At 40.6% G+C, this 17,018-nt stretch overlaps 1 protein-coding gene across 1 annotated transcript in view; it reads left to right on the top strand.

The window, feature by feature from the left end:
• gdap1 (ganglioside induced differentiation associated protein 1) overlaps positions 1 to 2,147 on the top strand; it is a 6,755-nt gene extending 4,608 nt beyond the window's left edge. Inside the window, exon 6 of the mRNA XM_034132460.1 lies at positions 712 to 2,147. Coding sequence (XP_033988351.1) covers positions 712 to 1,064 — 353 coding nt within the window. The 3' untranslated portion in view covers positions 1,065 to 2,147. The remainder of the gene's footprint in view (positions 1 to 711) is intronic.
• The last annotated feature ends 14,871 nt before the right edge of the window (positions 2,148 to 17,018 follow it).

Here is a 17,018-nt window from a genome sequence, read left to right as displayed (position 1 = left end):
CAATCCCCACAGGAGCAATTTGGGGTGAAGTGTCTCAGGGACACAACGACATGCTGACTGCAGTGGGGTTTGAACCTGTTCCCAACACCAACCCACTGCACCACACGCCTCCGATATAATAAATAATATATATTTAAGTGTATAACTCGAAGGTCACCAGTTCGAGTCCCGGCAAGACCAAGTGCTACCGAGGTGTCCCTGAGCAAGGCACCGTTCCCTACACTGCTCCCCGTCCACGGCAGCACACTGCTCCTAACACTAGGATGGGTCAAATGCAGAGGAACAATTTCGTTACATAGTACCTGTACTGTGAAATGACAATAAGAGCAATTTATTTATTATTATTATTATTAAGACAAGAAGAAGTTTATTATACTTAAGTCATTATACTTTTTGAATTTGCTGAGTGAGGGCCGATTCAAAATGGTCCGTAGTTTGGACACCCCTGATCTACAGACACAAACAGAGCAAGTTAGTGAAATAAAACCCTCAATGATGCTTATGGAGGTTCTCTTTCCTCTTGTCTAAAGGAAAGCAAACAAGGCCAGAATATGGACATTGACAAGTGTATGATTACCTGTAATGTTTTCCCCAAAATAGATTTTCCTCCTCTTCTCTCAGCAGAGATCTCCCACCTGTCCACATGTCCTCTCAGTAGCATTTTGAATGTCCTTTCTGCTGCTCTCACGTCTCGTTCTCTTCCCCTCCCAGAGGAAGGCAGTCCCTCATGGCTGTGCGGAGACTTCTTCAGCATGGCCGACGTCTCTCTGGCCGTCACCCTGCACCGCCTCAAGTTCCTGGGTCTGTCCCAGCGGTTTTGGGGCGAGGGGACTCGGGTAAATCTAGAGACGTACTACGAGCGAGTGGTGCAGCGGCCGGCCTTCAGGAGGGTGCTCGGACACGTCAACAACATCCTGATCTCCGCCGTGCTTCCCGTGGCGTTCAAAGTGGCGAGGAAGAACGCTCCGATGATCCTCGGCACCACGATGCTCATCGGGGTCCTGGGAGGGGCCGCGTACCTCGCCTTTCTCTACATGAAGAGGAGGCTGACTGTGTCCTTCTGAGGGAGAAGAGATGGAGCTGATTGAGGACTGGGAAGTAGATAAACACAGGACATTACTCTGACTTTATGATGTCATGATGTAAAGTTAAAAGACCAGAGAGGGATATGATCATTCTGCAGACTCTAGGCTAATTCAAACTAACTTGAATGTTCTTATTTGCTGTGCTGCTGGACGCACACAATGCACTTTTATGCAATGAATGCTAAATTAGAAGGTATGAATACATGAAATTAAGATTAAGGGTAAAACACCTGGTGTTGGATCAAATATTTAAACTAAGGCAAGGATCAGACAACCTTTCCATCTTACGGAGATCTTTGTTAGGCATTGCCAACATGTCTGATTAATACATTACAAATATGTTGAAGTGTCTTCTCTTATAGCTTGGCAGTTTGTTTGTTTACAACCCATATCATTAAACAAGATAATACAGATGTTTATTTATTCCTGAGGAGAATTGTTGTGCAGCAGTTGCAGTTCAAAGAGTTTCTAGAAAAGCGCTATACAAGTGTCATGTATTAAAGAAAGTACAAATATAAATATATATAAAGCATATACATATAATTTGAAGAATCTAATAGCTGTTATCTGCTTGTTTATGCAAATTGTATCTGCACCTGTCAAATAAATATGTAAAAACGATTGAGGTACATATATAAATAAATAGCACTTGAATGTGTCATCCGTCTAAAGAAAGGAGATACACGTCTGCAATGCTTTGTTAGCTTAACGAGTAGATTATCATAACGTGCTGTAACTTCTTAGAAATGGGCTGAACTCCACAAAAAGAAGGCGTGGTCATCTTCATGTGAACTTCAATCATAGATACGTTCGTTACTATTTCATTGTTGTGCATTTTTGCTTGTTAGAAATGTAAAAAGTAAACTTAAGAGACTGCTTTCTGTGAACAAAGATATGCGTAAACTTCTGACAAAGCTTTGCAGGATGTCCCTGTCGTCTCATGTTTTACTGTAAGACTCCATTTAACAAAAGCTGAATACTTTTCAACCAAATAAAACATCTGTGTGAATTAAACTGCTCCCTGACAACCTGCTGAAAAAATAAACCTCAAAGGTAGTAGAACTTCCCAACTCAGCATCATTTCACAGACTCTGTTGTAAAGTATCTTTAAGTGTTTCACAGGGAAACATCAGAAAGAAGAATCTCACACACACACACACACACACACACACTGACGTTCAACACACACTCAGCTCTGATTCAAACCCCTCTTCACACACGCAGACAGACAGACAGACAGACAGACAGACAGACAGACAGACAGACAGACAGACAGACACACACACACACACACACACACACACACACACACACACACACACACACACACACACAGACACACACACACACACACACACACACACACACACACACAGGCCCTTGTTTCCAGGGGCTACACAGTGTATCTGTCAAAGAAATGCCCGTGTGCACGTGTTAAAGCCACATGTGAGGCGAGCTGTCAGAGGACCAGAGCCTCACTCCAGTGTTAGCTCTGAGAGAGAAAGCCTGCAAATGGCAGCAAAATGACATCATTTAAGATACAGGGTTTTATCACACAGGTGTCGTTTTGAGACGGAGGGGTCAAAGACATAAATAAAGTGAGAAGGTATACACTGCATTTCAGAGGCAAGTCAGTGACCTACAATTCAAGTGTTATTGTTCATTTTTAGTCACTAAATTTGACTATTTACCAAAAAAAACGAACATTTTACACATCTTTACGGATCAATAAATCACTGGTTCTGTGTTTTCATTTATAAAAACATTATAAAAAGATGGACAATATTGAATTATAGTGTACTGTAGAGCTTGCTGAAGCATTGTATTGATAGCATTAGGCGACTAATTCTTAATTATATGTCCAAAAGAAAAATGTCACATTTACATAAAAGGTGGAAAGGGAATGTCAATTAAATGCACTTTTCCTGTTAAATACATAAACATTGAGTCATTTAATACGTATAATATATGGCCAAATGAACCAAACCCTTTTAAAAGTCATATTAATGTTGATTTTAAGACATAATAGCTGTGTGTTGTGCTATTTTGGAGATTATTATCCACCATAGACACTACAATATTCTTTTGAAGTAAAATTATCTTAATCTGCTTTAAATGAATGCTTAAAAAATGCATTTTCTATGGAATAAATGTACAGAGGTGTCCACTAGGGGGCAGTGTTTCCTCAAACAACATGGTGATAAAAAGCAGAAAACCATTCATCCCATAATTCACAGGGATAAATGTGTGTTTAAGTATTTTTTTAAAAGCTCCTACTCTTTACAAATGTAGGTTGAATATCATTTAAGAAGTACCATCGTTTAGAGAAATGTATTTCCTGGGTGAGCTGCTGCATAAATACAGATTACAGCTGCAGAGTCAGTGAGTTTTCCAGCAGAAGACGGAAAGCTGTTGTTGGATCAGGACACCATCACGTATTTGAAATGATTAATCCTGACAGATCGCTATTCAGCTGATCACATCCAACAGGTTCTCCTCTGCTGCAGGAGGAATGGAGATGAAGCTTAATCTTATTTAACAGAACTAAATAAAGGAAATCAAGCAGAGGTTTAAGTGTTTGTAGAAGCTGCTGACAGGTTTGATTGATTAGCAGAGACTTATAAAAAGGGAGATTTCGTCCAATATGTATGATAATCGCTCACTTCCAAGTCTCCTCCTTGCACCTGATCCATCAAAAGGTTATTGTGACCTCCCCAAATGTGCAGAAAGAAGATAATTAAGGGATTTGGAAAACACCTCCCAAGGATTTTTGAAGCCACGTTACTAAAGATGACTGATTTCACTGTCTGCGAGGATACTGGGAAATGTAATCCTCTACATTTTAAGCTGTTAAAGCTGTATTACTAACTAAACCTTTTGTTTTAATGTGTTTCTTTTCCCCCTCAGTCTTCTGGGACTAAAACAAGGAGGTTTGAATACACAATATATCATTTTTGTATGTGCTTTTTGGATATAAGTAACATGTTTAACATAACCCCTTAGTTTTCATTGTCTGTACATATAGGTGCTGTGTTCTCGGTGGCAGTGTTCAGTCAATCAAACATTGTACTAAAATACTCCAATTATGCAAATGTTTCACTTGGATGTGAGCTTCCAGGTGCATAGTAGTTTAAAGACTGCCTGAATTTAACTACACAAGCTTTAAACTACATACAGAGCTCAGAGGATGAGCATCATAGGAGGACATGTCATTTTAAGCATCAGTTTGCACGTACTACTTTAAAGCAGATGTGTGTCTCTTGGCGTAGAGAAGTGGAATTCTTTGCCGAATGATTTAAAGGGCTGTAAGAACATTTTTATGTTTAAGAAAATGTATAAAGAAAGCGTAATCAGACAGTATGAAGGTGACTTTTGATTGTGTTCTGGTTTTATGTTTCAGTATTTGTAAGCAACTGAAAGAATATTGCTTTTATTTGACTTTTAAATGTTTCCAATTATGCAAAGTGTTACTTACAGTAGATGTGAGCTTCCAGTTGCATGCATAGTAGTTTAAAGACCCCCCTGAACTTAAAGGTCCCATGTCATGGCCATTTCTACTGATCATAATTCCATTGTTGAGGTCTACTAGAATACATTTATATTGTGCAATTTTCCAAACTCACATTGGTTCCTCATACAGCATCTCTGTATAGTATGTGTATTCACTCTCTGTCCTACACGGCTTGTTGGAGCTCCTGCCTCCCCCCCTCCCTGTGAGCCCAGTGGCCGTCTGCGAGACAGCGAGACACAGCGAAACCCAGCCCGAACACACACACACACACCCGCAGCCTGGCTGGGAGTTTGTGTGTGTGCTCACACACCGACTCACAGCCTCGCCGCGTCCCGCCGTCTCAGGGAGGAGAAATCGGCGGAGCTGCAGCTGAGAAAAGATTGAGTGTGTGAGTTACTTAACGCAACGGCTCCGTGGACGTAACGCAACGGCTCCACGGATTGGTCAATTTGGACCAGGGCATGGTTACGTCACCATACTCAGGAAGAAAAAAATGGAAAAAGAAAAATGTCCAACGAGGCGTTCTGGGGCAGCATAGACAGGTCTTCTCTGTGTTAGAGTTTTACTCGCTACAGGGTGTACTTTGAGGGTTTGTGACTTTGCAGACCGTTTAACCAGAAAAGCATGACATGGGACCTTTAACTATACAAAGTTTAAACTACATCAGTGAGTTGTCATTGATGCAACGAGTGCTACTGTACGTGAAGGATGAGGAGCCAGAAAGTGTCTGACGTCCTGGATGATTGATGTGGCACTGAGTCACCTCTCCAAAGCTCCTGTTCTAACACGTAGTCATTTCAATTAAATTCAAATGTATTTATATCGCCCAATATCACAAACCACATTTGTCTCAGAGGGCTTCACAAATCAACACACATGAATGATAATGTAAAAACAACAAACATATCTGAGAATATAGTAAAATGACAAGATCAATGTGAAAATACTAATGAATAAAACACAGTGACACAAATACAGTTAGTACAATAATTACAATTCCGTAAAAGGAAGGGTCCAAGAGGATGTTAAAAAGGGAGTTTAAAACCAGTCCTAAGTGTACGCTGCACTAAAGAGGAAAGTCTTCAGCCTACTCTTAAATGTGTGGACACAATGGGTCAATGGGTGGATTATTTGTTTTCCCATTTAGAGCGTCTTCTAACCCCCGTGTGGAGGTTGAGAGGTGGAGCCCGACGCACTTTCCTCACTGCCATTCAAATAAACAAAACCCACTGAGCTCAGCATCACAGACGCTCTCTATTCCCCCCTCTCTCTTTTCCCCGAACACTGTTCTTCTCTTTAGTTCTCCCTACGTCAGAGGGGGGGTGCAGGTGCATGGAAACCCCCAGCAGATGCCCACAGAGGGGAGGATGGAGGCTTGTGGTGGAGTGATGATGGGCGGCTGGAAATATGCACGTGATGCAGAAGAAAGTGGAGGACAAATTACATGGAAATGATTTGGACCTGTGGGAGTTTTCCAGGGACTTCTTGCAGGATTGAAACTGTGTTTTTAGATGATGAAGGTGGAGGTGATGGTGTGGAAACAGAAACCCACGGATCACAGATCAGCTTCATGTGGCTTTTTCTCCAGCTACTGAGAGAGAAGGAGCACGGAAACCTCTACAGACTTCCGAGAGCTGCATGTAGAGTATAAGGAAAGATGGGATCATGAATCAGAATCAGAAACGGGTTTATTGCCAGTTCACACATACGAGGAATTTGACTTGATGTCGTGGTGCATACATAAAATATAAAACAAAGAATTTCCATATGAAACAAAAAATCTTTAAGGGACACTGTAATAAAATATAGTTAAATAGCAATAAAATAAAGCAGTAATTTACAGCGAAATAGAGTGCAGTGAATTATAGAATATAAAATATGAAATAAGAATATGTGTAGTAAGCAGTATGAACATTGTGTGCATTAATGTAATGCATAGAGACTACGTTGTGTCAGTGGGGGGGGCGGGCCTTGTTTAAGAGGCCGGTAGCGGAGGGGAAGAAACTGTTCAGGTGGCGAGAGGTTTTGGTCCTGATGGAGCGCAGCCTCCTGCCAGAGGGGAGGGGGGTGAACAGATTGTATCCAGGGTGGGAGGGGTCAGCCACTATCTTCCCTGCCCGCCTCAGGGTCCTGGAGGCGTGCAGGTCGTGGAGGGATGGCAGATTGCAGATTTGCGGATGACCCGCTGCAGCCTGCCTTATCCTTGGCTGTGGCTGCAGCGTACCAGATGGTGATGGAGGAGGTGAGGATGGACTCCATGACGGAGGTGTAGAAGTTCACCATCATTGTCTTTGGCAGGTTGAATTTCTTCAGCTGCCTCAGGAAAAGGAAAGGAAACTACGACCTGTAATCTGGGGCCTTATTACCTACAAACATCCCTAGTTTTTAAAGATTGTAGAAGCAGTTCCCAAACTCATGCCTGTGTCCCATCTCAGACCCCCGATCTTGTCCTATTTAAGGAAAACTGTGTAGATGTGTACTCCTATTACGCTCCTCCATAGCTGGATGAGCATTTTGGTACTATTCAAAATGAATCTTGGCAGCCGATATATACATCTCTACATGGTGTGAATAAAAAGCATCATCATAGCGTTTAGGGAGTCTTGTATTCATTGGATTTTGTTTACGTCGTTCCGATCTTATTTCTCACTTGAAAAGGTCTACAGTATGCCATTCTGTTTCCCAACTTTAAACATCTCAAAACAAAGTCTTAGACGGCTAAATTCCTGAAGATTGGATAACAGTTAGGATATAGATTCTAAATGTCATCCTAAACTGAGATACGTTTCTGCGATGAGGCCAGAGGAAGACAGAAGTCGACCGTAAAGAGGATTTTAGAGAAGCATCTTATATCCTCCATCACATCTGCAAAACGAACCCTCCCTGCCCTCTGACAGGTGAAGACGGATGGAGAAGATGTTGAAGAAGCTTCATTTGTTCCTGTGTCTACAGCCGCATAACGTAATGTGGACACAGGACAGAGTGAACGAGCGTCTTCAGTGAAGCAGCTGTTCTGCTCTTTGTGCACTCTTTGCATCAGTCCTCCATCGCCCTGTTATTTTTCCTCTCATGGTTACGTTGGCAACACTACAGTCTCAGTGAAGGAAGATGTCCAGAGCCTGTTGGCACCGTCAAATCACTTCTGAGAAAACCAGCGGTTCTTTCCAGAAAGTAGACCATTCTTTGTTTGCAGATCTGACAGAGGGGGGGGGTCTCATGGTGTTGACTTTTCTGTTAAAACGACCCCCTGCAAGCTCGCCCTTTCTCAGCTTTATGATGAAATCCTGTGCCACCATTCATCCCTGCATGTGCTCCTCAAATATTTAAAGCTGTCCTACATCAACATGGCTGCAGAGAGATGATACAGCAGGAGAGATCCCAGCCTCCAGTGGACAGATGTGGCCAAGGCAAACACACCTTCATTGTTTTAATGGATGTTCTGTGTGTGTTGGGCACGCACATGAACACACACATTAACCACAGTGATCTCAGAGGAGCTCTCAGGTGACGGGAGGAATTATTTGTACAACTTTTAAAGATCTTATGAGGCGGTGTCATTCAGGAGAAACTTTCAGAGTCACTTTCCATATAATAAAAGGTTATAGGCAGAGGTGGAAGTAGTGGAGTACAAATACTTCGTTACTGTACTTAAGTACATCTTTCTGGTGTCAGTACTTTACTCCACTACTTATTTCTCTGATGACTTTTTACTTTGACTTCTTACATGTTGAACACAAATACCTGTACTTTCTACTTCTTACATGTTGAACACAAATACCTGTACTTTCTACTTCTTACATTTTGAACACAAATACCTGTACTTTCTACTTCTTACATGTTGAACACAAATACCTGTACTTTCTACTTCTTACATGTTGAACACAAATACCTGTACTTTCTACTTCTTACATGTTGAACACAAATACCTGTACTTTCTACTTCTTACATGTTGAACACAAATACCTGTACTTTCTACTTCTTACATGTTGAACACAAATACCTGTACTTTCTACTTCTTACATGTTGAACACAAATACCTGTACTTTCTACTTCTCACATGTTGAACACAAATACCTGTACTTTCTACTTCTTACATGTTGAACACAAATACCTGTACTTTCTACTTCTTACATGTTGAACACAAACACCTGTACTTTCTACTTCTTACATGTTGAACTCAAATACCTGTACTTTCTACTTCTTACATGTTGAACTCAAATACCTGTACTTTCTACTTCTTACATGTTGAACACAAATACCTGTACTTTCTACTTCTTACATGTTGAACACAAATACCTGTACTTTTTACTTCTTACATTTTGAACTCAAATACCTGTACTTTCTACTTCTTACATGTTGAACCCAAATACCTGTACTTTCTACTTCTTACATTTTGAACACAAATACCTGTACTTTCTACTTCTTACATGTTGAACACAAATACCTGTACTTTCTACTTCTTACATGTTGAACCCAAATACCTGTACTTTCTACTTCTTACATTTTGAACCCAAATACCTGTACTTTCTACTTCTTACATGTTGAACTCAAATACCTGTACTTTCTACTTCTTACATGTTGAACACAAATACCTGTACTTTCTACTTCTTACATGTTGAACCCAAATACCTGTACTTTCTACTTCTTACATTTTGAACACAAATACCTGTACTTTCTACTTCTTACATGTTGAACACAAATACCTGTACTTTCTACTTCTTACATGTTGAACCCAAATACCTGTACTTTCTACTTCTTACATGTTGAACCCAAATACCTGTACTTTCTACTTCTTACATGTTGAACCCAAATACCTGTACTTTCTACTTCTTACATGTTGAACCCAAATACCTGTACTTTCTACTTCTTACATGTTGAACACAAATACCTGTACTTTCTACTTCTTACATTTTCCAAACAGGCTGGTTCCTTTAGTTTGAATGTGTGTTTGGTGGCGTGATCATTATTATTTAGAGTCATTGCGTGCCTATTGATTTGAACACGATCCGTGTATCCATCATTTCCTGGTCTTCTCTAAAGAAGTCGAGTCCAGTGTCTATGTAGTGTCATTTTTATTTGTTATAGTTTGGGAAGATTGAAAATCGGTAGGGAGAGTCAGCTAAGTCGGTAGGGCGGTAGAAACATGTCAAAAGCGGTAGACTACAGCCCAAATCGGTAGGGTTGGCAGGTATGCCAACTCTGCCCTCCACACACACAGACTGGTGCAATAAACATGCAATACAGACACTTTCCTTTACAATTGCTTGTAATGTGAACATTTTTATAACGCCTACACACCTTTATACGTTACTTATGTCACGTTCCTTTTAAATAGTTGCTTATCTTTCTTACCCATGGTTGTGTACTTGTGTAAAAGGGTTAAAAGTGAGGTAATAAAGAATAACATATTGCTAAAGAACAGAAAGGCTGCATTAAGGATGTTAAAAAGCGTGCCTTCTTGCATCCATTCGTCACAGACTGATGTTTCCTCCATGATGTTCTGCTGCTGGAGGTCAGTGAAGGTCGCTCCACCTGCTGAGACGCCATATAAACGCACATCCTGATGTAAATACTGAGCTCACCTCACGCTCTGAAAACACTTCCTCTCCCATGACCTCGCATCAGGCAACGAGGCCGGAAGCTTCTGGGGAATCAGAGGCGTTAGAAACACGTGTGATCTGCTAAAAAAACGAGGGAAAGAGATGAGAAATATGCAAAGATATTGACAGATAGCAGACAAAACAAAGGTGAATTGATTATAGAAGTGCAGGTAATTCACATTTAGATTGTTCTGCCTTTAAGCTACAGCAGTGTTCTTGGTTTTGGGGAACTCCCAGCCTTCTCTACATACATTTGAAACCTCATTCATTACCTCTCTCTAGAATGGGATGTATAATAACCGCCGTAATTCAGGCTAAACTGAGCAATCTTCTGAGAGAGTTGGTAGGTGATGAGCCCCTACTAATGAATATCTGGCATATTATCTTACATTTAGTAACCTGGTCAGTGACTAATAACATTTAGCTGCTTATATGCATCATAAATAATCACAAATAGTCAGTTAAAGTAGCACAGACACAGGTAAATACACAAAGAATGAATAGCGGCCGCTGATAGCTTCATGAATAGCACTTCAAGTTCAATTCATAACAGATATTGCTCCAATCATATCACAACTCAAGAACCTCCATTACCTAATACAGCTGAGTGTAATCATCCATGTGGCAAAGGGTAAATCTTTCCTTTGCACCACCGCAGCTGGAACAATGGAAAACAGACGTCGAGCTGCAGGTGCTGACCGACGAGCTGCAGAGGCACCACTCGGGAAGTGAAACATGGCAGAAAGAAACCTTATTAGGGATTTTAATAATCACAGTCTGTCAGTGCGCTTCAGTTCTCACCAGCATCATTTTCCTCCTGCAACAACGTGAGGATATTCACTATTGCTGCACAGAAAGAGACCACACAATGTCTGCAGGTGGAAAAGCATTGTTTATTCTCAGTATTTACAATAACATTTATATTTTAATCACATGATTTAAACTCCTGAACAATGCCCTGTTTTGATCGTTCAATAACATTTCCTTGCTCTGAGCTTTATTCCGAACTCAGGCCTCTCTGTGGTCTGAATAAAGTCCGTGATCGGGTTCTGCTGACTCTTCATTTTCTGGTGAAACCACACGGTCTTTGTGTTTTCGTGGAGGACCAACATGAGATCTGGACTGGGGGGTAATTACAAGCTGTGTTCTTGTTTAAATCCAATGTGGCCAATCTGATATGGCATCGCTGAATATGCAAGATGGACAAACACAGACACATTTAAAGATCATTTGTTGCTGACTTCGTTTTTTAGAGAGGAAATTCAAGAGTCTCTCGGATTAGATTTTTTTTTAAATGTCATACATTATGATATATTACCCATTTCAATAATGTTAAATACATTTGTAATTGTTGAATTGTTAGTTTTCTTGTAATTTATTATTTATTGAATTTTATTGAATTATTATTACATGGTAGTTTTCTTTTTCAAATGTCATTTTCTTTTCAGTTTTAGTCTACGTTTTATCGGGAAAAATAAGCTTTTCCTTGGATCTTATTATAAAATATTTCATCAGGAACATACAGAGTTTACTAGATCTTCCTTTAGTATATTTTCCCTGAAATAATTGTATTATTTTTTCATTTATACTGATTTTAATCTCTTGTAGAAAGAACTTTGTTTTTTTAATTCAATATTAAGCTAATGTTGTATGTTATTTTGCGACCTTTATCAACACAATCTCTTAGTCAGATCAAATCAGTGAAACTTTGCACAAATGCAGAAATTAAAGATCAAGGCTGCAAATCAGATCAGAATCAGCTGAGTCATGCTGAACGTCTTCAAGAGCCGCGTTCACACCGGAGTACTTTTCCCTGTACTTTTCACGTTTAGTTCCGTTAGTATCCCTTATGTCGCGTTCACACCAAAAAGAGTACTTCAAGCCGGGAACTTTTACCCCCATTTTTAGTGCCTGCTGAGAGGTGGTACTTTCCTGGGGGAAAAAAGTGCCCCAGTTCTGATTGGCTGGGCGAATTGCAAACCACGCCCCGTACAACTCTGAAATGTTTTGTAGAGCCACCATTTTATTATCCTCGCATTAGCATTATTAGCATTAGCATTCACCCAGCGCACAAATGCAGAGAGACTAACTTATGGCAACACAAAATAAAACATGGGAGCGGTGGAGATGAGGAGGTGTCGGCGTTCTGGCGATTTACTCGGAAGGCCCCAACTCCGGGGACTTCCGGCCGGGGACTCCGGGTGGCAGTATACGCCGTGAAGTTGTTGGCGGCCTGCCAGTAAACCCAAAGCAGAAGAAGAAGAAGTGACGTCAGCAGCTCATTTGCCTAATCTTCCCTCAGGGAACTTATTCCGGTGTGAACGCGATCGGCTCTTAGTTTCATGGGGGTACTAAGTGCTGAGAACTAAGTTCTGGGAACTAAGTGCTGGGAACTAAGTACGGCAAAGTACTTGGTGTGAACGCAGCTAATGACCCGAAAATGCAATCTGACTACTACAAATAATACATTTTCTACAACAATGTGATGATCTGAAACAAATGCACTTGCTGTTGCCTCTATGAGTGGAAATACTGTGAGTTTTCGGGTCATTTTCTGGTGTGCAACCAGAAAACCGGTCAGAGGTGGGCCGGTCGGATAAGTCACTAACCCCCCCAGTAAGGTCTTTAAATGTCCACATATCTTCAAAGAGACGTTCAATTTTCAGAGATGGGTCAAAGCTATACTCTCGTCAGTGTGTCACAAATTCCACGTCTCCGCTACAAACCAACATGCTATTTCCAAGATGGCTGCCAGAGAAGAAGAAGAAGAGCATGTAATATTATCTCTGAATACAGTTCAAGACCAGCTGGAGGCTCAGAGTGATTACAAGTCATTATTACATCAGTTTTTCCAATGCACTTTGTTTCATTATAAAAACCAATCGTAAAAAACCCGATTAATAGACTTATTTTGATGCTGCAGGAATTGAATTATTGCTAGATCTTCTTAACATTTCTACCTTGTGATCCATGCATGCTTTTTAATAAGTGAAATACAAATACTACCAACACGTAGTTGGGGTCACGGAGGACAAACCAGGAAACTGAGAGGATTTTGCTCCAAATATCACTCTTCAAAAACCAACAAAAAGACGACTTTTGCAATCACATAAAATGTGATTTACTTTAAATGCATGAAACCCGTTTTATCAGCCATAACCTACTTCTGAAAACGTAACAAAAGGCCGGGGAACATGCTGCCTGTGTGGATTATCTGTGAGGATTGAGCAGGATAACAGGTGAAACTATATATGGTATTCAGAGCAAGAGCTGGAGAGCAGATTTCTCACTGGCAGGGATTTCACTTTCCTTCTGCCAAGCACAATACTCGACATAATGAGAAACACTTGTTTCAAGATGGACAATCCAGCGAGCCTCGCAGCATTCAAAAGCAACCGAGAGAGCTCATATTTATACTGTATGTACTATGTAGTTAACATTCATTATATTTGCTCACAGAAGAATTGACATAAGGATTAAAGGGCTTTACATGCCTGAGAGGTGTAGATCATGACAGGAGAACGGGAGGTGTGACAGACCCGCCCAAAGACTAGAGGTGGCAAAATTACACACAATTTACTCGAGTAGAAGTACAGATACTCGTGTTTAAAAATACTCTGGTGAAAGTAGAAGTACTGACTAAACTTCTTTACTCAAGTCAAAGTAAAGAGGGTTTGAAATGTACTTCAGTAAAAAGTACCCATAACTAGCAGCTGTTTTAAAGAGTACCTGACCTCCCTTTATATTAATAGAACAATAATGTCATTGTTAGCTAATGAATGTTTCCATGCTGAACAACGGCAACATGACAACGTTTTCATTGGTCCCTCTTCTTTAGAGAAGACCAGGAAATGATGGATACACGGATCGTGTTCAAATCAATAGGCACGCAATGACTCTAAATAATAATGATCACGCCACCAAACACACATTCAAACTAAAGGAACCAGCCTGTTTGGAAAATGTGAGAAGTAGAAAGTACAGGTATTTGGGTTCAACATGTAAGAAGTAGAAAGTACAGGTATTTGTGTTCAACATGTAAGAAGTAGAAAGTACAGGTATTTGGGTTCAACATGTAAGAAGTAGAAAGTACAGGTATTTGAGTTCAACATGTAAGAAGTAGAAAGTACAGGTATTTGTGTTCAAAATGTAAGAAGTAGAAAGTACAGGTATTTGAGTTCAACATGTAAGAAGTAGAAAGTACAGGTATTTGGGTTCAACATGTAAGAAGTAGAAAGTACAGGTATTTGGGTTCAACATGTAAGAAGTAGAAAGTACAGGTATTTGAGTTCAACATGTAAGAAGTAGAAAGTACAGGTATTTGGGTTCAACATGTAAGAAGTAGAAAGTACAGGTATTTGGGTTCAACATGTAAGAAGTAGAAAGTACAGGTATTTGTGTTCAAAATGTAAGAAGTAGAAAGTACAGGTATTTGGGTTCAAAATGTAAGAAGTCAAAGTAAAATGTCGGCAGAAAAATAAGTAGTGGAGTAAAGTACTGATAGTGCCGATTCTAGAGTCTGTAGGCAAACATTCACTGGGGGCCCCTCGAACCAGCTTTTCATCACCCCGCACAGCCGACAGCACCCCCCCAACGAAACTTAAGATAAGAAGCAGCATTTTACGGCGCGCTATGCATGGGGCCCCCTTGAGGGGGTTTCCCGACATGACGTTGCAGTAAATTAAAGGGTGTTTCATGTTGTCGTTGCTGTGGACCTTCTTAATCTACCTTCTTTGGGGGGCCCCCTTCTGGTCCGGGGCCCCAAGCAGTAATGATACCAGAAAAATGTACTTAAGTACAGTAACGAAGTATTTGTACTCCACTACTTCCCACCTCTGCCAAAGACTAGTTTCTCTGCATGTCCTAAGACGAAATGCAACATAAATCAATTGGAAAAACTAAATTGTAACTGCATAAAGGCCTGCATGGTGGCATAATGGAAGAAATGGCAGAGAAATGATCCCTCTGTCAGTGGGTTTCTGTGGCGCTCAAAGGTCAACGCTAAACTTAGCATCCCTGGAACATTTGACAAAGTGAATGCATCTGTGGGAGAGAGACGAGGAAAATTGCATGGTAGTATTCATTAAGAAACAAAGAGATCCGTCTGTGTTTGTTTACTCGAAGCCAATCTCAATTCTGGAGAGAAATGCTGCCTCGACTGAAAATAAAATGGCCTTTTAAAGTTTCTCGTTTGGCTTCAGCTGTTACAAAGAGAGGCATTAAAACAGCAGAGGCTTTTATTGAAATGTCTGTATCCATGGAGGATCACAGAGCTCTGTTTTCTCTGAGTAGCCTGAACCCATTAACACCAGAGGAGAGAGATGGTTTCTTTCCACTGCTTGTATCTCTCAATCTATAAAAAACTAAGACTGGGGAGATGGTGCTAACTGTGGCGCTACGAGAGGGAGATTAGATTTAGCTTGTTGCAATTTGGATCGATGGAAATGGGATGAATGCTTTGAATTTTCTTGGTGAAGTTAATGTAAGAAGGTTTTGGGATACATTGACAAGGGGAGAGAATAAAGAAGTTTAAGGTTAAATCTGAACTAAAGCCTTAACAGCTGCTAATATATCTTATGAATTAGAAGAGCAGCCTTTAAAGAGTCTGCATCATTGAACTGTCGCCTCAACACCATCTAGTTTTCACTCGTGATGAAAAGACGACGCGCCGACAAACATCACACCTGCCTCTCATTTTCCCCAGACTCAGCAGATCCAGTTCTCACTGAGGATCTTGAACTCTGGCAGAACAGTGAACTCCACACGTTCAAGTTTTATTACCACACATGAGATTTTGGTTTATACCAAAGTAAACCGCATGCTTGAGGAGGGGATCTGATGCCGAGACCACTGATGGAAGAAGCTGCTGCTGGGTAGAAACTGATATAGGCTCAATCACATGTTGGGAAATACTGCTCCATCTGTTGGTGGAAACCTGTAAGCATGTCGCTATTTGGCTTTTTTTTCCTGTGAGAGTAAGGCTGTACGATTGTATACAGTACTTATATAGTATAGTATACATTGATAATATCGCTTCCTAGCCCTGTGGGACCGCAATGTTTTAATCTAAGGTCGGCAACATTGGGAAACCAGCAAGAGTACAAGCTTGATTCAGCCTAACATATTCGAGTGACAAAATGGACAGTAAAAGCAACGACATGTGACGTATGTCCAAAGCTGGACTTCTGTAGCTGTCTAGTCAGGATGTAAGGAGACACTAATCCAAAGACTTTTAATTGCCATTCAGAATATCTTTATGACGTTTTCTCCCAACATTTAAAAAGGTGCAATGTGTGATACCGAACCCACATTCTCTAAAGAAATGGAGACATCATTTTACACCTTCTACCTCTTTGAAATGAATCCATTAAACAAACTATAAACCAGAAACAAACCATGGACAAAACGTAACTCTATCTTCTATCCTTGAAATACAACATCTGAACAACGGGTTTCACTGCAGCTGTAGAAAGAGGTTAAGCACATAAAAGACCAAAATGGAGATTAAAACGTTGATATGACAGTTTTAATATCTCCTTAAAGTGGACCTATCATGCTATATTTGAATAATATAGTGTAGGACCATACCTATAAAGGCATATTTATACTTTTTTTTTTTTCAAAATACCAAACAGATCATGCATTTTAGCCATGCCTCATTTCGCTCAATTTGACCATTTCTAGCTCTGTTTTTGCAAGGGCAGATTCTGTGAGAACAGCACCATCTACTGGCCTGGCATATGTACTACAGCGTCTCCAGCGCTTTCGAACGGCAATGGCCGTGGCTGTCTCCTCCTGATTGGTGGAGTTGGCCCAATAGCC

This window comes from Trematomus bernacchii, unplaced genomic scaffold (assembly GCF_902827165.1).
Source record: "Trematomus bernacchii unplaced genomic scaffold, fTreBer1.1, whole genome shotgun sequence".
Taxonomy (NCBI): domain Eukaryota; kingdom Metazoa; phylum Chordata; class Actinopteri; order Perciformes; family Nototheniidae; genus Trematomus; species Trematomus bernacchii.
This window is presented reverse-complemented; position numbering and strand designations above follow the sequence as displayed.